Genomic DNA, 21,963 nt, shown 5'->3' with positions numbered 1-21,963 from the left:
CTATGGATATGACCTAGCAAATTTTCAAGAAGTGTATTCCAAATGGGATAGAAGTGAGTATGAATTGACTGCTTAACCATCCAAAGGCAAAACCTACACAGGATTCCCACTACATGTGGACTCTTGAGTGTCAAAAAACTACTTTATAGATGATGCTGAAAGTGCTTTCCATGTTTCAAAAAACAAACTCTGAACAGTTCTGGCTAGCAGATTAAATTCTACAGAAAAGAGTTCGTTAGCAGTGTCTTCCAGGAGTGCAGGGAAGTGAGGAGGTGTCCTGTGCCACGCCTGGGCAAGCTAAAAATTAAAATAGCAGAAGGTTGGTTTCCTTGAGTGTAAGTATGCACTAATATGAGTTAGGAATCCAGTCACTGAGAAAAAGGAAGAGTTTTATCTCCCTCAAAGCATCAATATGGAGCTGAGAAGAAGAGCTGGGCCTTAGTCTTCATATTCCACAAAGTGATGACTCTGAAGGTTTGGGAGAGCAGTTCTTGTAGACTTATTCCAACCACCTGAAATGAAAGCAAACCATTGATTTAAAGGCAGAGCCAAAACCATCAGTCTTTTTCTCAGGGCTGGACTTTACCTTGACTTAGGCCCGTCTGAACTGAGCTTCTCTGGTGACATCACTGGAATTAGTTCCTGAATGCAGTGGATTAAACCAGAGCAGAGTCTGTTCTGTGTTTGCATTCTGGTCTTAAAGTAACAGGTAGTTTTGCTTGGGAGGGAAGCCTGGCAGTGTGAGAAACGCAGCCTTTGCCAGTGGTGTTCATAAAGCGTCCTTTACATTACTGACATCAAGTTTGCGTAAAAAACCTACAGTCTCCCAGAAATCTTATATTCCAGTTTGGTTTTATCTTATCTTTGCAACTGTACTGTTCTTTAAATAGAAAGCCTACTTTTTGTTCTGGAATGTACAGCATGTGCAGAAACCACTGGGATACAGTAGTTGCATTTTGCTTTCCAAAAACCCAAACTCCAGCAAGCAAAATCCAGTGAAACAGAGGCCCATGATGAGCAAATTGGCTTATCTGCTCTTGCATCTTTTTTACATTGTGATTAGGAATTACAAATATTTATAGATGTACTCTGTCACTAATACATGGATTTAAGAGAAATGGAGAAAACCTTAAGAACCCGCCACATACAAAAGGTCTGCATTTATGCTGAGCCAGGAATTTGTATCACAGAATGTTTAGAGTATTGAACATTATTTTATTCATAACCTGGCACACAAGAGTCCATGCAGGCTGGCCAAAACAAACAGTTCTTGTGTGTTAACAGGTGAAATAACATTGTTTATTTATTTGTGGGATTTTAAAACATTTTGGCATGCAAACTGACCCGGATTCTCTTTATGGGGAGGAATATGAAATAATTATGTATTCACTGATTACATGGATTTAAAGTTCAGTATTGTATGACTGGTTCCAATCTGATAAAGATTTTGGCTCGCTACTAGAAAGGCTGCAATCATACATTGGTCACTGTAAATAGCCTCGTTGATGGATTTATTGTCTGTATGCGAGCAGGACAGGATCAGTGCAAAATCACTTGTTTGCAGTTCTTAACTCTGGATCAGGATCCTCCCTGTACAGAAGGGCACAAAAGCTGCATATGTGGCCTGCTTCTGTCTGCAGAGAGCTTGTGCCAGCTCTCTGCTTCCCAGGAATTTCACCCTGTGTGAGTCCAGCAGGATGTTCTTGGACTTAGATTTGGGTTATAATAAGCATTTAAAATTCTAGACATATTGGTTAATTCTGACTGGACATTTAGAACACAGAATTAGATTCTTATTCTCTGAGTAAGAGGCATAAACAGAAGGCTCTACTGGATTGCTAGAAGAAGGTATGAGTAGATGCAGTTCTTTGACAAAAATGTATTGTCCCAGAAATCCAGGTAGCTGAAATACGTGATGTGGAATTCAATTCTTTGCAAATCCTGAGCAAAAGATTTTCTTCATGAGGATCCAGAAGCTTTAATGCAGGGATGACACTTAGAGGGAGAGCCTTTACAGCTCTCAGCGGCATTTCCTAGCTATTGTCCAGCTTCTTGTCTCCCGTCTTTAAGAAGAAGCACAAAATCTGCAGCAGTTAGATTATAGTGAACTCTTTTAAAATTCATACTTCCAGGGTAAAATTCCATTGTAAAACATTTGTTGCTGGTGCTGTAAAACTTGCTGTGAGAGCACTTTGTGCTGACTAAGATGGAAACTTTTTTATTAATACAAACTGATCTCAGAACAAGCAACAACTTTTTGAAATTAATGTATTTGTTACTTAATGGTAAGAATCATCAGGGAAGTGATAGTTAACTCACAGTAGTAATTATCACAGATTAAAGCAAGGGGCTTTGATGCCTGATGTGCAAACAGCTTGCATGGTGGCTTCGCCTTAATCTTCCAAGCCAAGATCATTTGAAGATACTGGGAAGTCATGTAAGAAAGAGGCAAAACATCATTTAAAAATTCCACATACAACTTGTAAATAGAACAGACTGTGCAGGTGGTATTTTTATGTTATTAGCAGCAGTATTAACAGAATACGTGGACAGCACTGTATAGGTAACTCAGTTCATATCTGACAGTGATGGACATGGTTATCCTTCGTAAGATCTTAGATTCTGTTGCCTTCAGAAGGTGCGTGACTGGGCGGTAGTAAAAGCTCCAAATCTGTGCCAGACAGGTTGTGGCTTTCTGTTCTCAGGCTCTGGATCCACTTCTGTGTAGGAGAGGTGAGGGATGGAGGTATGGCCATGCTGATCTCTAACCTGTGTCTACCAGCCACAGGCCTTAGGAATGGCTCTGCAGCCATTGCCTGTCCACACTCTGAAGAAGAGGAATTTTCTTCCATTTCTTGTCAGGTTTATTTGCAGATGATGCTCACTGCCTGTTATAGCTGTGGAAAGCATTTGGAGCTAATGAGCAGATTTAGCAGCAGTTTTGGCTGTGATATTTGTGTATTCCCAATGTATTCGCAGCACATTTCAAGTGTTGCAGGAGGAACTGATATATCTGGTTCACTTTGCAAACACATACGGCCAGGTCTGTAAAGTTGTTATAAATATTTTTGAAGCTACTGTTAGTCCAGTGCATGGGATTAACAGACTGGCTACTGTCATTCTAAAGACAGGGTGTTGTTCTGTTACTGGTAATGATGTATAATCTCCGTTACCACTGCTATTAAACTTCCAACTTCTCTGCACTGATGCAACTTCTCTTTTAAAACCTTTATCTGCAAGTGATATAGTTATTATTTTTAGCATTTTAAACAGACACAGAATTAGCATTATGAATTCATAACTAAATTGGACCTGGCCCAGGAGTCTTCAGGCCTAGTAGAAGGACAGATTGCACAGTGAGAGACCCACCAAAGGTGTTAACCTGAAATCATTTCTTTACTGTTGCCTGGATTCTTCCAAATTGCAATTCATTATATCATCCTTTTTTATATATGATGCAATATACAAACGGGAATCCAAGCCATCTGCCATTCAGGCGTTTCTTCCAAAAGGAAATTCCACATCCAGTTTGCATTCAGCTAAAGAAACAAACATCTTATACACTCTTTCTACTTCGAAATAGTTCCTTCTTGTTTGAAATCTGAGCTGTTAAACCTTCTAGCACTGGAGACATTTTTACATTTTGTGTTAGTACTAGTCAAAAGAACAAACTTCGGTTGCTCGGTTTCCCAGCACTTGTCTCACACTCCTAGGCTGCTGAAAATACACCTCTTGATGCTTTAGCAAGGCAGTAGTTCATTCTGTCATGATGAATTGTATTTTGCTGACAAACTGTATGTCAAGAATTACATTCCTGTGAAGAATGCAGGCAGCTAGTGAGCAGAATGTGTCTTTATGCGTGCGACTCTCGGGAAGCTTAGCAGGATGCACAGCCTGAGTCTGTGCCATTCGCCTGCTGCTGGCTGTGCTTGAAGGGCTCAGCTGCGGGACTCCAGTGTTGCCATGACTTGCACGGTGGCAAAGCCACATCCCCAGTGATGTTGGGGTGCACTGCTGGCCTGCTGCAGGGAGACACGGGCCTGATGTATTGATCAGCTACGGTGGTGACAAAGATGAGTTGTGCTTGAAGGGGAACAGCACTCGGGACTGCTCTTTAGCTACCCAAGGCCTCCCCGCTGTCCTCAGCTCTCTCCGCTTCTGCTCTAGAGACAAAGCAGCAGAGAAAGCAAATGTACAGGCCAAGGCTGCAGTTTTTGGTTTCTTTTCTCCAGTTGGCTTTGGGACTTTTCTAGGGTATAACTGAAGAGGCAAGGTTATAGAGCAGGAGCAATTCGTAGCAAGATTTTTATGGATTTTTCTTCATTTCCAGTTTTACTTAATGGCTTCACTGTTTTATATGCCTCAGCATACTCTGTTTCTGTCCCGTGACTGAAGTATTTCAAGCTGATGGCACAGGAAAGTCCAGGGTTCCCAGTTCCATTTATTTTAGTATTCTCCTTTTTAACTGCTGTTATATCAAGGAAGGTAGAATTATACAAGCAAGGCACGCTAGCTTCATCGGCAGTGCTGGCTTTCACAAGGGTGCATTTTCAGCATTGCGGGTAGAAGTTTAAACGTGCAACTTCAGTCCCTCAGGCAACAATTTAGCTCGTTAACCTATTATATTACATAGCCAAATGAAAAGATTTTTAGAGGAAGAAAGATACATAGAAGCCTTGTAATATATTGGCTTTCCTATATTTTTTTCTTTGCAGTTACAGTAGGTGCTCTGTAAATACTAAAGTCTTTATTAATCTTGGGTAACCCAATGTAAATTGAGGGTAACTGTCTTTCATTCTCCCCTGCAACTCATTGGCCACAAGCCAAGGATCTCACTTAGCACAGTGGGTTAGATATCAGTCTCTCTCACATCAGTGTAAATCCAGATTAATTCAGCCATTTAAGTTAATACAGGCTTATGCCGATGTCATGCAGATCAGAATCTGGCCTGGCAATATCTTTGGGTCACATGTAGAAACCATCATGGATTCGTGATCTCAGGGGAAAACAGAAATACATAACATGTCGAGCTGGGCTTCAGCTAGGAGAGAAAGCAGAGGAGATTTTTTTTTCTACCACTTTATATCTCGTATAACCACCTGGCACAACTTTCACTGGATTCAAAAAGTTGTACACTCCAGAAACTGGAAAGTGCTAGTAAGGATCAGTTTGGCAAGGTGTGATGTTAAAAAAACATTCTTGCTGCCAAGTAGTGTCAGTAGTGATAAAGTACATCTGAAAAATTACCTATAGCCACCTGCCCTCCCTGGACATCCATAGTTGCCAATTTCTTTACTGTATTTTGCTCAGCCTGTGAAAAGCTGGCTGTGGGTTCTCATACCAAGAGAATTTAACAATAGGGAGGGAAAAAAAATCTAATCTCCTATAAACTACTGAGTTTGTGCCAGACATTGAGGTGTTTCATACTGAAGATCAGCAGTCATTCATCACAATGGGTGGTAACAAGGATTTTGTAATTGCAAATTAATTGTCTTGGCTGGATTACAGTAGATTGTATTCTCCAAGATATAAAACCCTTAGCCTTGTAGTACACCAAAAACGTGTTGGGGTTGGGTTTTGTTTGGAGTTTGTTGTTTTTTTTAAATAGTCTGCAGCTTTCCAGTGCCAGGAAGGCATGTTTTCCAAGTTCCAAATGTTTGCGAACATCAACAAAATCCTCTATGTGCCTCACTTTTAATGATTAATTCACATTACATGATAAGAAGAGTAAATCAAGGACAGCTGTGGTTTGAGAGGTATATTCAAAGCTTTTATAAATATAGAAGCAAACTGTCCTTTGTTGTAACATTCATTACAAATTCGTGGTTTGAGTCACCATCTGTTTATAATAAACTGTGGACAACTTGTTAATTCTTCATAAAGGTCATAACTAAGTTCATCTTTTTCTACCTTGGAGAAAATAACTTTTCTTGTTGAATTCAGAAAAACCTCTGCAGGAGGGATTGTCGCTTCAAACTGCAGTTGCGCATCTGACAGATCCTTTCCTGCCGCTCACTCACTTTGGCTCAGCAAACAACTTCATGATTTATGGCTGCTCGGGTGCCTTCAGCACCACAGCTAGAAACCGATGCTGGAAGATTGTCTACAGGTCACTGATACAAATCAGTTGTTCTCCAGAAGGTGAATGTGACAGGAGAGGACCCAACAAGCTTTAGTATTCAAACCCTCTGCTTCTCTGGTCCTAGGCATGACAGGAGCCAAAGCATCAGAGTCTTCTAAGCCAAACTACTGCCCCGTGAACTGCTCTAAGTTGTACTGCTCATTGTGGTTCCCCATCGTTTGTTCCTCTGGAGTGTGATCACTGATGCACAAACCTCAGTTTTTCTTGCCAACAGCTAATCTCAAAATGCCTTTTGCTGCAGAGCATGAGAACAAATGGCACAAAATTGGTTATACCAGCCAGGGACACACCTCAGTCTGGGAATATTGTTGGCAGTACCCTAGTAAAAATTTCTTGCAGCCCTTTAGAAAGCTGTTGCTCTACATTTCTGAAGTAGAATGCTACTTTTTTGAGTTGTGATGAGCTAAAAGCATTACCTTTAGTTTAACCTCCATCGAGGAAAGGCATAGAATAAAACAGATCTCTGTGTGAAAGAAAGCTAGTGTTTGTTTTACAAAGCAGAAGCCACTCCTCTCTTTTGCTGCAGTGGAATCAGTTTTGTTTATACCACCATGGGCCAAATCACTGACCCACTAAAGTCAATGGCTAACTCCCAACAACTTAGAGTCATAGAATCATTTGGTTGGAAAAGACTTTTGAGAACAAACCTAGAAATATCGTTTTCATACCTTCGCTGAAAATATGCATTTTAGGGAAGAAAGGAAAGTTTGTATGAGTTCAACTCACATGAACTACAGACTTCTGTAAGGCAGTGGGTCCGTCACTTCATTGAATTTGCATCACTGAGCCCTAGCCATGCAGCAGACAGGTGCCTTGTTTGAGACGGCAGTTGTTAGGCTCCTTGTACAGTCATTGTAAGACTCTGGGCAGCTCCGAATGGTAGTTTTATTTCCTTTCTGTAGTGGGGGCTGAATTGCCCTTTGAAGTGGTGATCTCTGTCTGCTGCCTGCAAGGACAACCTAAACAGAGCGAGCTCAGTAAGGTGAATCCCACCCCTTTTGTTCTTTCATTTTTGGTTCCCCCATCTATGAAATGTCTTTAGCTATGGTCAGAGGTGTAAATATTGTATAATGGCACTGAAGTAAGGCTGGGCCTCTATCTAGACCTATTCTAACTGCCAGCCAGAGTCGATGCAGCTGTAGTTGGAAACGTAGGCATGGAAAGTGAGGAGATGCTGACTACAGTGCTGGCTGGGCATGTCATCCCCCCTGCGGACTGTAAGCTACAGAAACCAAGTCTGCAGCAATGACTGCTCCTTGTTTGCGCAACAGTTTGCACAGCTCATCTCTGCTGGAGTTTCTGGGAATGTCCATACTACAAATTATTTTGATGGTTCCTTAGTAAAGGAGAATGTGCTGAAAAAAACCCATATTCATCAGTGTTTTGTTTGAAGTGGAGCACATTCTGTCACAGCATTATTGTCTCATGTTCCAATACAGCCTCCAGTGATCCTATTAATTGGAAGAATAACTTTTCCTTTTTGATATTTTTTGTTTAAAAGCCTGGTTCATTAAGTGCATTTTTTTGACGGAGAATTAAAGCCTCCCACCAAGATCAGTGGATTGGAAATTCAATTCCATCATGACTTTTTTACTCTTTTTTTTTCTTTTTTTGTAATGTGAAAAAGAAGAAAGCATGTAAGACAAGCCTGTTCACATATTGGAATCCATTTTCTCTGAGTTACTCAGAGATGTTACATTTAGTTTGTTCTACTCATCTGAAAAGGATTTTGCCCCTTGAACCCTTATGACATGCAATATGTGTCACTAGCAAGGACTGCTATAATTTTTCAGTCTCTGCAATAGTCTTTTGAGATTTATAATGACTACTGAGCCATTAAGGTGAAGATTTTCCACAACATCTTTGAAGAGCAATTAGCATGAGCCTGCTGTTTGGCTGTGCAAAAAGATGAAGTGCAGTGTTAATTCAGCATCACATGTTTCAAAAACTGAGCAGCTCCCTGTCTAGAGAAATCTCAGGCAGGACTGAGATGGCAACACGAGCAGCCTCTTGCTGAAGTTAAGTAACCCTAATGGAGTCTTTAGTTTAAACTTCTTTTTAATAAATTGCATTTAGGTAGCATTGATCATTAACTGGTGAATGTCTGAAATATGTGTTCAGTGGAGCTTTCAGGCTAATATCTGCAACAGGACTCAGTGTGGAACTGTAGCCCATAAAAACACTGTTCAGCATAAGCAGCACCCACCGCTCCAGGAGCAAGGTGTATTCTCGAGTAGTGAGCCTGAGCTGAGTTACGTGATCCCCTGGTTACGTAGTTCTCCATTTCTACCTAGTTTATTTAAAATCAGCTTAATTATGCCTTTACATAAAGTGGTTTTCAATCTCCTTTCTTTGCAGTTTTTGGGTAGAATAAGGTTTGGAGGATTCCTGCTTTGTGCTTGCAGGAGCTCAAAACATTGCACATGCACTTTAAGTGGTGTGCTAAAATATGGCACCCTGTGGCAATACCATATAATTTCATGTCTCTGCTTGATCCTGTTCTTGAAATCTAGTTGGAAATCTTGTGAGAAGTAAATTCTGCCTGATTGGTATAATGAATTAAATGACATCTTCTCATTAGCATCCACTTGGGCTGTGTTGCACTAGTACTTAGGGGCACTGTCACTACCTAGAATATTCATGCATTCAGCTCTTAATCTCTGAACTCTCTGTACACAATGGAACTTTTCAGAATAGCAAAGTCAAGCTTAATTATGGAGTGGGGTGTGCTGGATGTACTGGTCAGGTCTTGTTCCTTAGGGTCATGCAGTTTGAAAGCACAGCTGTAGGCAGTTTTCAAAGATTGCTTCTCTCTTTTCCTTCTAAGATACTGTCACACTAGCCATGAGCATTTTCTGCTATAATTTATTGTTTCTTCCCATATGGAGTCAGAAGGCTGTGCATTTTTTTTCTTGGCTATATTAAACAAATCAGTCATTTCACAAAAGTTTCCAAATGAAAGATTGTTGTAAGCAAGACCAGATATGTTCTTTTTACAGATCTGGGGTTCAAAAGAAGGGGAAAAAAGGCAGGAAGGGGGCGGTGGGGTGGAAGAAAGAAATAACAAGGAAGCTTGAAAAACAGCTTACAGTTTGCTTTGGGCTAATTAGATGTTATCAATGAAAAGACAGAAATCTCTTTCTTTAGCATGATGCTATGGTGAAAGTTGATCTGGTGTTTATGAAAGCACATTGCATGCTGCTTTTCAGCTAGAACTATTGAGTTTAACTTAGTGATTTTCCTAAAAAGCCTGATGTTAAGGTGTGCAGAACACTGACTTTCAGAGCACGCACACACGTATGCTGTTAAGGACTCAGGAACAGGGCAATTAAAGGATGTTTGTCATTCATCTCAGATGCTATGTTAGAATGTTATTACTAGGAACTTGTTTTGCTTTCTTTCTGACTTTCATAGGAGCAAGAAATAAGACCCCCTAGGGGAAAAAATGCTCTAACCTATCCTAACGCCTTGAAATACTTGAACTCTGAAGTCAGTAAAGCATGACTCTATCTCTGGATATTGGAGCTTTAAGCCATAGTGTTATCCTTGGCTCCAGCAACTTCCAGCAAACTGGGTACAAACCAGTATCTTTAAACATCAGATGACTGCAGACTAATGAAAAAAATCATCTTGCCTTCAGCTTAGTAATCTTGAACTGTATCTCCCTCCAACAGATCAGTCTTCTAAATATTGGAGTATGTTCAGGATTGGCTGAAGGGCTGCTATGACTTTCTGCTGGAAAAAGCAAATTTCTTGCACAAGAGACTAACATATATCCCTTAAAAGTTAGAAAAGGGACATTTTTAAAGGTGACACGTGGTCTGAATGCATCCCTGCCTAGCCAGCAGCCCTCAGCCAAGGCATAAGGAATGCTTCATTATCCCGTTTGGTACCAAACAGATCAGAACTTGTCCTCTGTAATGGTGAATCTGTGTCTTTTCTGTCCCCATTAAGCCTCAACACAGGGATTCTTTGGACTGGTCTCTTTTATGCATTTCTTCAGCTGCTTGACAGCAGCCCTGCCCTGGCTTCATTCACTCTTATGCCTCTCTCTTTCTCTGGCTATCTTGTGTAAATCAGTAGTTCATGAAGTCCCTGACAGATCTCAGCACTTACTGTAAATTCATTCTATTTTAATACCTAAAATTCTCCTGAGGCATTTGTTTTCAAAGCAATTAGACATCTGTCAGCACCTGTAGTAGATTTCAGGCTTTCATATCAGTATCCTAAGGTGGAAATAGCATTCCAGTTGAAAAATCATAGCTTGGTCTTAAGGCTGGCGTTTTTCAGGGAGTAAATCTTCTTTAAGCTGATGAATGCAGCTGCTGCCTTGACAATTTGTGAGTTTATTTCCTTCTGGATATCCCCACTGGCTTGCATGTTACTGCCAGTGAGTGTGAATGGAGGCATTTTTTCATTCTTTTTGCCTTCTCAAGCAGTATTTGAACTAGGAATTACAGGATCTGTCATTAGGTTCACTTTTTGTGAACCCCCACTCCCTTACAGTGCTGAACAATCCTTTGACCTTTGCATGTGGGTGGATTTCCAATTTACAATGGCTATATTGTCAGTTTAGTGCATTATGGTTAAACTACATGAATTTTACATGTGCAGTTTTCTGATGGTGATATCATTGGCAAAGCCTGGTGGAAGAAAGAAAACTCTTCTTTATTTGAGACCCACATCTCTATTCAACCACTTGTCCAGGTCTATAGCTTCCCAGAGTAGCAAGTTGCTTGTGGGTTTTCTCTTGGTACTTGGTGGCAGGCAGGGATCCACACAGCTCCAAACCAGGTTCCAAAACTGGTCTTCTTCATTCAGACATCACTTTACTCCATCACAGCATCAGAAGATGTGCTTATCTTGAAAGTTACCTCAATGCTTGTAAAGGCTTTTCCAGTTATCAGAGTGCGTTTGTCAGTATCAAGAACGCAGTATTTGCCCGAAAGGTCCAGTGTCCATCAACAGCATTTTAAATATGTTCGGCACAGTTACACTGTGCGGCACTGGAGCCTCCCCGTGTCCTGCACAGTGGAACAGAAGCTGGTCCAGGTGCTGGGCTGTAATGCTACTTTTGCCCCTGCAGCCCGAGCTACACTCTGCCACAAGCGATACGCTCTCTCCAGTAGCTCTTGGCTGACTGGAAGTTCCTCTGTTTGCCATGGCACCTTTCTTTACTCAAACTTCTCATAGCCTGTGTCCAAGCTTGAGGGTCCTGTATCAGAAGGCACAGAGCCCTGAAAATTGTTCTGTGGATATGCTCACTTGCTCCATAAGTATTTGCAAACTGAGAGACCATAGCAGTGCATTTATCTGTCCAGAGTAGGAAGGAAGGTATTTATTGAGAATTTGCTGTTCGGTTGGAGTTTGATTTTTATGCCTCTTTTAATGATGTCCTCTTTTCATAGTGCAGCATGAGTAACAATTCCCGCTGTGTATGTATTTTGTATCTATACCTATTTCCTATTGAAATTCCTAGGAAAGAAACTATCCAAATACCGAGTTGAAAATTTCATCTTAAAATAAGCCAGATGTCCAGCCTTCTTTTAGCTGCCAAGCCCAAAAAAGTTCAAAAAAGATGTTAAAACCTGTCTTCCTGGCTGTGAAAAATTAATTGCATAGCATAGGTGATGATCCCAGTCTCCCAGGAGAAGGAATAAAACTCCATCAGGCAACAACTCTGCTGTTATTTGTCTAAGGATTGGAGTTGGCAATGTCAGTGGAAAAAGCTTCATTGCTCACCCTCCTTGCTGGTTAACAAATGCAGGGACAGGAACACAGACAGAGGTAGGTGAGCGCTTGTATGTTGGTATCTGAAAACTTTATTCACCTTATGGAAAAATCCTTTTTTTAATTCTTCCTTCTTTCTTATTTCTCCTCTCCCCTCCCTGGTTAAGAGCATTCATAAGCACAGGCGGTTCCTAAAAGCCAGGGACAGAGGTTTCACACTTACTATTTTAAAATCATGTGAAGCAGCCCCGTGGTCTGGATGGGTTGTTTTATCCCTACGTGGGAACAGCTATTCTGTTTGTAAAATGGATGTACAATTCACTCTCCTTGCAAAGAGTTTTGTGAGGATTATGATTAGTAAAGCACTCTGAAGACTAAAAGTGCCATTGAAATCCTGGGGATTAGCGGTTGCATATGACTAGTGAAGTGGAAGGGCCAAGTAGTTGCATTTATCAGGATAAAGACTGTTAACTTTAAATCCAGATGTAATGGTCATGCCTGACTGCCTTCCAGACTAGAAGAAGTCATTGAGGCTCACAGAGCTGGGGAAGAGCAGAGGGACACCCAAGATTAATGCAGTGCCTGGATCACACTGCAGAAGCTCAAATTACAAAGGGGGTTTAAATAAAGGGCTTTAATGTTTGCTTTTTGGAATAGTTGGGCATGCAGGGAAGGGCTCGTGCAGCGTAGTCCTAAATACCATAGCCATTGGTGAGGTATTGGTGGACAGTGACCGAATGTTGATGCAGACTAGTCATAAACTAGTGTGCTGACCCTAAATTGAAATAAGAAGGATGTAAAGGAAAAAAAGTTCAATTAGTTATTTACAAAAAAAAAGTAATTCCAAACTGCATGTAACATTTTACTATTGCCCAACTGCTCCCTTCAGAATACAAAGCTCAGATGCAGGAGGGGCTGCGCTGCTGGAATCACAGGGGGAAGCTGAACCCAGGATGGCTTAATGGCAGCGTCCTGAAGGGATCCGAGCCAGAGATTGTTCCAAATGGAGAAACTCGGTCCTTAGAGAAAGGCACTGGGAGAAAGAATAGGAATAGAAAGCAGGTGGAATACAGGGGGGAAATTAAGAGAAAAACAAATACAAATTTGGTGTATACATCAAATACAAGAAACCTGTTTAATAAACAGTCATTAGTCTAGTAACTAAAGAAGAAAATTAGCTAAAGAGTCTGTGTGGTTTTTCACAGCAGGCTTCCCTGATCCTACACCTTATACCCAGAAGTAAATTGTTCACATTGTGCAAATGTATTTCTGCACTGAGCTGTCTGAAGCAGGACTCCATCAGCTTTGGTTTACATGGGCTTGTTAATCTGAGGCCATTTTTAATCAGGCCTCTCAATGATCGACACAGAAAGGAAAAAGCTCCCCGTGCTTCAGCCCAGCACAAAGCTATACTTGTACCAGGTGGTGTTTGAGAAGCAGCAGAGGTTTCTTGTCGTACTTCCAGAACAAAACAGCCACAGCTTTTCTGTGCTCTCCTACAAAGGTGGGAGAGCTGGAGGCTACGTGCATCTGTGTGTTCTTTTGCCCCTGGATCCTAGCCTTACAAGCGTCCACACTGTGTACACATCCTTCATACTTGGACTTCTCAGCCGCAGTGATGCTCATCTTTTGAACTTCTTCAGTGTTTGATGTGCTGTTTTTAAGTACCACTCTGAGGCAATAGTGGTTTTGAGGGAGAGAGCTCCACTGTCCTGACTTTGTTCAGAAACAGCAGAGGACAGAAAACAGGATCTTTTTGACATCAACCTAACTACACCTCTTCAGTTTTCCCCCACCTCCTCCTCTTCCCCATCATTTGCTTGTGTGTGGCTTTAGCAGAAATAGGAATCTTACCGAAGTCCTGCAACTCATTGTTTTTTTATTTTAAATACAAGGTTCTTTTATTAACTCCAGCTGGTGCACCTCACTGTGTTCACTGTGTTTGCTTTATTGAAATTGAACAGCGTGCAAGTAGGACATTGTAAATCACAAGTGGCTGGGCCAGAGGAAGAGGCAGGCAGAGGTAGGGACTCCAATTGTATGACAACAAAGAGAGTATATAAACAGGCTGGGCCTCCTGGCTGATGGAAACCAAAACTCATGGGCTGCAATTCGCAGTTTCTCCCAGGAGGACAGACAAGTGCCAGACAGTTAACAGGGATAGATGAGAGTGAATACTTCGGTACCTGTGTTCTCATGTGTGCTGGAATAGAGCTTTTCTAGAGGTCTGGGCATGCAGTAGGAGCTGCCTGCCTCTGCTGTAATCCTTGGTTTTATCTTATATCAGTTCTTGACAGAGGTCAACTTGTCTGTAAAGGAAGCTTTCTTAGACCATCCAAGTCTTGGAGAGGGATTTAAAACCAAGACAAACAGTACCATTGTGTCGCTCACTGGGAGGGAGGTGGAAGCTGCTTGTCCATAATTAAGCAGTATACGTTTTCCAGCTTTGCCTCTTTGTGGCTGGTGGTGGGAATTGCATCTCTGCCTGCTTGGACCTCATGGGGCATCCACAGGGACCGTCATTGTGGATGGACTCAAGGCAAGTCCAGACCGAAAGACAACGTTTTCCTTCCCTGTGCCAGAACAGTTCAAGATGCTCACAGCAATCCTGAATATGTGAAATCATCATGGACAAGTGCAACGGCTTTATGAAGGGTCCCTGGCTGACATGATGCCCCTGTTTATTGAGTCCTCAGCACTATAGTGAGCTGCCAGCCTACTGTACGCTTCACCTCTGGCAGTGATTTTTCTGGTGTATGTGTGTATTTGATTTTGAAGCTGTGCTGTTTGGACCATATCTCAGTGCCTTCTCTCCTCCAGTGCTCCTCAACCTGCGGGAAGGGTCTCCAGTCACGTGTGGTCCAGTGTATGCACAAAGTCACCGGGCGCCATGGCAATGAGTGCCCTGTCCTGTCCAAGCCAGCAGCCTACAGGCAGTGCCACCAAGAGGTCTGCAATGAGAAGATAAACGTCAACACAATTACCTCGCCCAGACTTGGTGAGTGAGGGATATTCGGGGGGAAGATGTCACCTGCAAAGGACCAGGCAAAGCCCAGTGTGATAAAAGTGGGGCTTCAGAGGATTACCCAGGCCCAGAAATGAGGAGAGGGCCCTCCTGTCAAACTCTAGACTAAAGGTCTAGTGTGGATAGGTCCTCTATTATCCATCAGTCCCTGCCTTAGACTTTGCCCAAGCTGGAGCGTGCAGTGAATAGACCTGAGAGACCAACAGGAGCACAAAAATGGTGAGTGACTGACTGATCACAGAGGTGAGGGAGCAGACAAGCACATCTTTCTCCATCACGAACACCTTTACACCCTGCTTTCCCTGTGGTGAGTGGGTGTGATGGGACCAGGAATGGAGAAATGCTTTATCTCACAAATAGCAGCACTTGATTTCGTGAATGGAGCAGACTGGGTAGGCACTTGTGTCCTAATCTCTCCTATAAGAAGCTCTAAAGAGAGAACCATGGGGTGTTTGTATGAGTTACCTGGACTTGGCTTCGTTAGTAGGTTAGTTACCTGCACTTGGCTTCGTTTCCTGGAGGTGTTTAAGGGACCCTGGAGGTGTTTAAGGGACAGGTGGACGAGGCATTGAGGGACATGGTTTAGTATTTGATAGGAATGGTTGGACTCGATGATCCGATGGGTCTTTTCCAACCTGGTGATTCTATGATTCTATGAAAGTATGGTCATTTATTCATCAAAGTACATGACCTTGACAAGTAGAGCATTGCTGGTTTTGGGGTTTTTTTTCTTTTCATTTACTGCCACAAGAATGTGGTTTGATGAAATAATTTGTCCAGGGAGGCAAGACAGTATCCAGCCTCTTTCTGTGAACCCTTTGATTTTCTATCACTGTCCTCCTCACCCTCCTTGCATCCTCTGTGTACCTGGCTGAAATGAGAGTATAGTAATAAGCCATCTGTTTCCCCAAACACTTTAACACTGTATTTAAGAAATGGCTGTAGTTAAGAATGCTTCTGTTAATGCAAAATTGTGGGAATCATGATTTTCCATATTATATTTGCTTAGTTTATAAGGGGCTAAAAGTGTATTTTTCCAGACTTCAGCCTTGTGTGTTCAGCCACAGCTCCAAGAACCAAGCTGGTTTCTTTACATTTCACACATCCTCACCAGTAAGATGAAGCTAAACTAAGCCATCAGCTACGCTGACCAGCCTTGTTGATGCTTGCCGTTTCTTTTCAGTACAGGAGGCTGGGTTGTAAAGAATGCTGCTAAGAGCTCACCAGGAAGAACAGACTCCACCCTCTCAGCAGAGCTAGTCTTGCAGGCTAAGAAGCCTCTAATAAACAAGAAAAGGCAGAACTGCTAAGAAATAGAGAATCATTTTCTAACAGCACTGTCCAGTATTAAATAACACTTAAACTACAATTGGACTTGAAGCTTCTGAACTGGAGTTTGCTCCTCAAAAATTTAACAGATGTTTAAAAGAATATGGGACATTTTATTCTTGCAAATGCAGTCATAGGTAGGAGTTTCTGACATCTTCTGTTTAAGAACGTATGACAGTACTTCCCAGATATTTTAGCACAAAGAGCATAGTGAAAGAAAAACATTTCATTTGAGAAGTAAGCCCTTGATGCACTGATGAGACAAGAAATCCATCCTAATTCATGTTTTAGGACAAAGCCATAAAAAGCTCACGTGTTTAGAAGACTGAGGAGGCTCAAGTTCCTGCTGAAAGTAATCTGCAAGTAATTTGGGATGCTTTTGTTTCTAAACCAGCCTTGGAATCACCAGGGCCAGAAACAATGATACTTGATATTAGCAGAAAGGTATATCATTGAGTGTTTTGCTCTTCCTCCTTGTAAACAATTCTCATTGGATTATCTTCAAACAAAATTTTCTGTTTTCTACAATGGAAACCTTGTAAAAAAAAATTAAAATAACAAAATTCCAGTAGTCTACAATACCCCTCAAAAAACGCCCTCAAAAAGCCTCTCCACTGCTGGCAGACTGAAAAATAGCTTGACCCACCCCTGTTTAGGATGGTTGCTTCCACTCAATTTTTTTTTCTCACAATAAGGCTTTTTTTAAATTGGCTTTGTGTTCCTTTTTTCTCTGGGACAACAAAACTTCATTTCATTAGATTCTGTCAGGCTTTTGCTTCCTGTCTCATTGAACGAAGCTTCAGCAATAAACATTCCTACCAGTTTTGTTGCCATCATTTTCTGGTGCTTAACACTGAGCCTCAGAGTTAAATACAGGATAAGCACATTTTCTGGTTTTATCAGGCAGAGATAAGGAACTAGGGACTCAAGATGCTGCAGAGTCATAATCTGTTGATGTTCTTTAATTAAACCAATTTTTCCCCCCAATCTCAGGGACTACAATATCCATTTAGAAGGTTTTCTGATGATCACAGAATTTGTAAGAATGCTACATGCCATTTATAAATCACTTACCAGGAAAAGTACTTACGATACGCATGCGTTTTTATCCAGTGAACAGTTCTGCTAGCATCACTTTTTTTAATGAAAGCACATGTGACTCTTTAATATCATCAACAGAGTCAGCAACGGTGTCTTCTTGCTGCTGTCCCCCTGCACAAATCTTTTGTCACTTTGAGGGAGTTTCAGCATCCAGCCCCCCTCCCAAATAGCCTATTGTTGTCCTACTGGGTTTGCTACACTAAGAAGCATTATTTTACTTCCTAGTAAGTTTCTCCTTTCTTTTCTTGTCCAAAGCTGCTCTCACATACAAGTGCACAGGCGACCAGTGGACAGTGTACTGCAGAGTGATCCGGGAGAAGAACCTGTGCCAAGACATGCGGTGGTATCAGCGCTGTTGCCAGACTTGCAGAGACTTTTATGCAAACAAGATGCAGCAGAAGAGTTAATGAACCTGTGCTACTTCTTAGGGTATGTAAATCACGGACTAGGTCTGAGTACTGGAACTTCATGAGTTGCTACAATGTGGTGGATTCCAAAGCATACCTAATAAGACTTGAAACTAATTCTACGGACTGGATCCCAAAGTAATCCTCTCGTCCACCTTAAAAAAAAACTAACAGAAAGAGTCATCTCAAGGAGCCAATCGATTTATTGTATTTTGACATCCTCACATTTTTCATTAATGCTTTTTACTTTAATATATTAAATCACCAGCCACTGGATGGCTTGCTACCACTAAAGAAAAGGACAAGAGTTGCAAAGTGATTACATTGACTAAGGTTATGGGTACCTCCATGGAGGAAGGCCTCTGGCAAAATATTTCAGCAAAGGTAAACACATTAATCTTTTAATCTTGGCTTTCATCTGATCTTTTCATCCCAACAGTTATCCCACTGTGGAGTGGGCTTGGAGGGACACGCATAAATGAAAAGCTTAATTTAAAGAAAGGATTTGCTGTAAAACCTTGTGAAAACTGATAGCAGAGGTTGGACATCTCTGAAATTCCTGCAGAAAACTCAGTACAATTATATCCAACATTCCAAGTCATATTTTTTAAAGCAATTAATAGGGACTGCTTTCTAATTTTATAAAACAATCCTCTCTCTCTTTTCCCCAGAATAACATAGTTTCTTTCGTGAAACCTATTTTTTCTCTGAGCTTAATGAAATGGAAGCCTATTAATAGCAGTAGTTATTTTTAAGCCAGAAACATTTACTATATGTGAGATGGAAGAAGCCAGAAATTATTTCATCCAGTAGATTGAGGGATTGCTTGACCTAATCTCTCCAATTCTTAGAAGTCAATCACATAATGAGACTGAATGAGGACCATGAAATGGAATAGGGTTGGTACAGAAACAGGATTTGGAATAACTTTATATGAAGGATGAAGTGGAGAGCAGGAGTTCCCTATCTCTTGGCTCTTATATACATCTGAGGTTTTGTAGCCTTTTGAGTCAAAAGTATTCAGTGATACAAGACAGTCGAAGTGAAATCTTGAGCTTGTTGAAGCCATAAGGCTCAGACTTCCATTGCCTTCAGTGAGGTTTAGGTTTTTACTCACAGTGTTTTAGTGCTTCCTGTCTTACTTTTGGGTGCTATCAGGTTTGGTGCTATCAGATTGGTGCTATTAGAGCACTTAGCAAGTGCTGCATATATGATACCCTCTTCCATATCTCTGCACTTTAAACCAAACTCCTTTCTGAGATGTGAGACTTGAAACAGGAGCTCTACCCAGGGCAGAATTTGTCCCCTCCGTTTGTCCTACAGATCAGTGTCTATCTATCTTATCTTGCTCCAATGTGTATCAGTTCCCTTGCCAGGGTCCAAGGCCAGTTGTGCAGTGGTTAAGTTACAGCCCACTCTTCCTGATACCAACAGAGCCTTTGGATGAATTTGGATGAATTGCAGTTTTGTACTCTCTCTAGAACTGCATGTTACTGTTTTTTATTTTGAAGATGCGTGCAGAACTACGCCCAGCCCCTGGGCCAGGCTGCATTGCAGCTCACACTTGTCCTCAAGTTGTCTTTCTTGCTGTTGTCTCTTTTCTTCAATGCAAGGAGGGATAAAGACTCTTAGTACCTAACATATCTCTAAAGCAACTTTTCCTTCCTTGTTACACTCCTTTCAATATCCAGGACCTTACTGGAATAACTTATTAGCATTTTACTAAGGGCTAAGTTTTTCAAGCACAGGGAGCTAATGTTCACCAACAAATTAATACTGTGTGAGTTTCACATTTGCATCTGTGCTTAGTAGCACAAATGAGTGTATGCACACAAGGGCTGGCCTGTATACACAAAAGTACATTTGCACACAGGTTTTTCTCAAGTGCCTGTATCAAAGAGATCTGCTTTCCAATGCCCCAGATGATTTTCTCTATCAGGGAAATGTTTCCAACTTGTTGGGTTTTTTTAATACTGGGTGTTATTTTGGCATCTTATTTTCAGGATTGGACCTCTTCCTTCTGTTATTCCCACCCTGTAGCCCAAACACAGAGCTTGTGTAATACTTAGCAAGTAATCAGTGCAAAATGTTTGCTGGCAGGGGTGGCAGGGAACATTTAGGCAATACCACAGTGACTTCGGCTAATCAAATTATTAGGCAGATAAACTGCTAATGAGAACGTTCCAAGAGATCAGACAAAGCCCAGAGGGCCTGATTTATACTGGTTACTCACAGTGGTGGTTTGCCCCTTTGCCAGCTGTCATACCCTGCAGTGACAAAGCCCCATGTTACCTCTGTGTGGCTGGGCTGTCCTTGCTGCCTCCCTGCCACCGCAGTTGTCTCTCAGAAGTTTGGCTGAGATGGGTCTCCTTACATCCATCGCTTGGTTTGGAGTTTGCTGTTTCCTTTGTCCATGAAGTGGCCTGGCCCTATGAAATGCCACCCCCTTGCTGATCATTTTTGGCATTACTAATACTCACGTTGTCCTCTTGAAGGATTTGCCACCGGGCTTCTTGTTGTCTTGGAAGAAAAGTATGTTTGTTTATTAGTAATGGGAATCAAAGGTGCTTTGAAATAGCAGGGGTCATTTTTCCTTCCAGTGCTGATCTGTCACCCTCTTTAGGCTTCTAGAAAGGTACGTAGGAGAGGAAGGATTTTAATTCATGTTTTTCACTAATAATTCACTACTGTCCCCTGTCCAGAACAGGATACTAGGCTAGTTAGACCAGTATGCTCAGTCCTGGCCTTCAAAAGACATTTGGGTCCAAGTGCTGGGTCCTACCTAAGGCAATATGAATTTACAAGAAATTCTTTGGAATGTCTGAGCACTGAAAAAAACACCTCAGTTGCTCTCTCAGCCCACAGACTAGCATACATCAACCTCTTTATTTTTACAATCAGAAACCAACATTAATTAAAAGCTGATGGCACAACACAGCTCCATTTTATTACATTCTGTTACTTTATATGGTGACAACCTTCCCATTTTATAATAGCCAGGAAAATAATAATAACAATTAAAAAGTTTAATTCTGTTCAATACTCCTGCACCTCTGTTTTGTATCATTTTATAGGAGCTTTCCTATGAATTTACAGCTCTGCTCTGCCCTCAGTTACTCCATACTGGTGAAAAGAAAGCTGTTTGTTTCTGTATATCTATGACAATACTTTTTTTAGTTGTTCGTAAGAGATTGATGCTCTTTTGATTACAGTGGTGGTATTTCCATATTGTAAACAATACTCTGTACTGTTACTAAAGTACTGTACATTTCTAGTTGCACAATTGTGTTATTGAGTGTAGATTCTCACTATCTCATGTATGGTGCTATTTTTTGTTGATGGAAGAGAATGTTAGCAGTTGATTATTGCTTGATATTTTATTATAATACAGAGATATATTCTCCATGGCAATAATATCATTTAAGTTTTTCATTACAGAGTGAAATGTATATATTTTTCCATTAGCTAATTTGCATATGTACTGTATCCATGGTAATTTTCTTTTTGGTGCTGGTTATAAACAGGAAAGATAAAAACAGTCAAACTGAATGGAACCAGTTGTAAATGGAAACCAAAAACAAGAAAAGAGGAGCATTCCATTTTGAAAAAGATTGAGTATGTCAAATAATAAATTTATTTTTTCCATAACAAATTTAATAAGGTTTCTGAACTTGAAAAAAAATACAAAGAAAACCTAACAGCTAGCATGAAAATTGAGAGAAAGGTGTGAAGCTATAAGTAGCACATTGTGCATCTGTCTAATACTGGATTGAGACTGGGATTCGGTTAAGTCTAGGCCAACTGCTTGATATCTGTGGTAGGTGTAAAAGGTCATTTGTCACTGAAACTCTGGCATCTCAGAGTTCCTAGGGTACTAACAAATCAAGAAATGATGAGTCTTGTCCCAGTCAGGTTGCAAAATAAAGCGTAGGGAAGGGAATGTTCATACCTGATTAATGCCTTGCAAGGTCTGTGGTCAGTGACACAACAGTAGAAAATGCCTGTCTGGAAAAAGTGAGCCAGGCTGTCTTTGGGGCATCACTGCGTACGCCCGAGCAGGCTGTGAGGAAGCTGAGGCTCGTGCATGGGGGAGGGACATTTTGCAAGTGCTTTTGAGAAAGATTGCTTTCAATGTCTGTATGAGCTCAGATGAAGTGGCAGCTTGCTGTATGTTTAATGGTAGCTGCTCCACAGGCACAACCTGATACTGAAAGCTACTGAGCATATGG

General features: G+C 41.3%; 2 protein-coding genes across 2 annotated transcripts in view; both read left to right on the top strand.

Moving 5' to 3' along the window:
* Positions 1-20,353, top strand: part of ADAMTS17 (ADAM metallopeptidase with thrombospondin type 1 motif 17) — a 173,220-nt gene extending 152,867 nt beyond the window's left edge. Inside the window, exons 22-23 of the mRNA XM_069867039.1 lie at positions 14,693-14,870; positions 17,583-20,353. Of these exons, the coding sequence (XP_069723140.1) occupies positions 14,693-14,870; positions 17,583-17,734 (330 nt within the window). The 3' untranslated portion in view covers positions 17,735-20,353. The remainder of the gene's footprint in view (positions 1-14,692; positions 14,871-17,582) is intronic.
* Positions 1-21,963, top strand: part of LYSMD4 (LysM domain containing 4) — a 106,201-nt gene that overhangs the window by 57,385 nt on the left and 26,853 nt on the right. The window lies entirely within an intron of this gene.

This window comes from Phaenicophaeus curvirostris, chromosome 12 (assembly GCF_032191515.1).
Source record: "Phaenicophaeus curvirostris isolate KB17595 chromosome 12, BPBGC_Pcur_1.0, whole genome shotgun sequence".
In the NCBI taxonomy this organism is placed as follows: domain Eukaryota; kingdom Metazoa; phylum Chordata; class Aves; order Cuculiformes; family Cuculidae; genus Phaenicophaeus; species Phaenicophaeus curvirostris.
The sequence above is the reverse complement of the archived record's forward strand: the minus strand, read 5'-3'. Positions and strand labels throughout refer to the sequence as shown.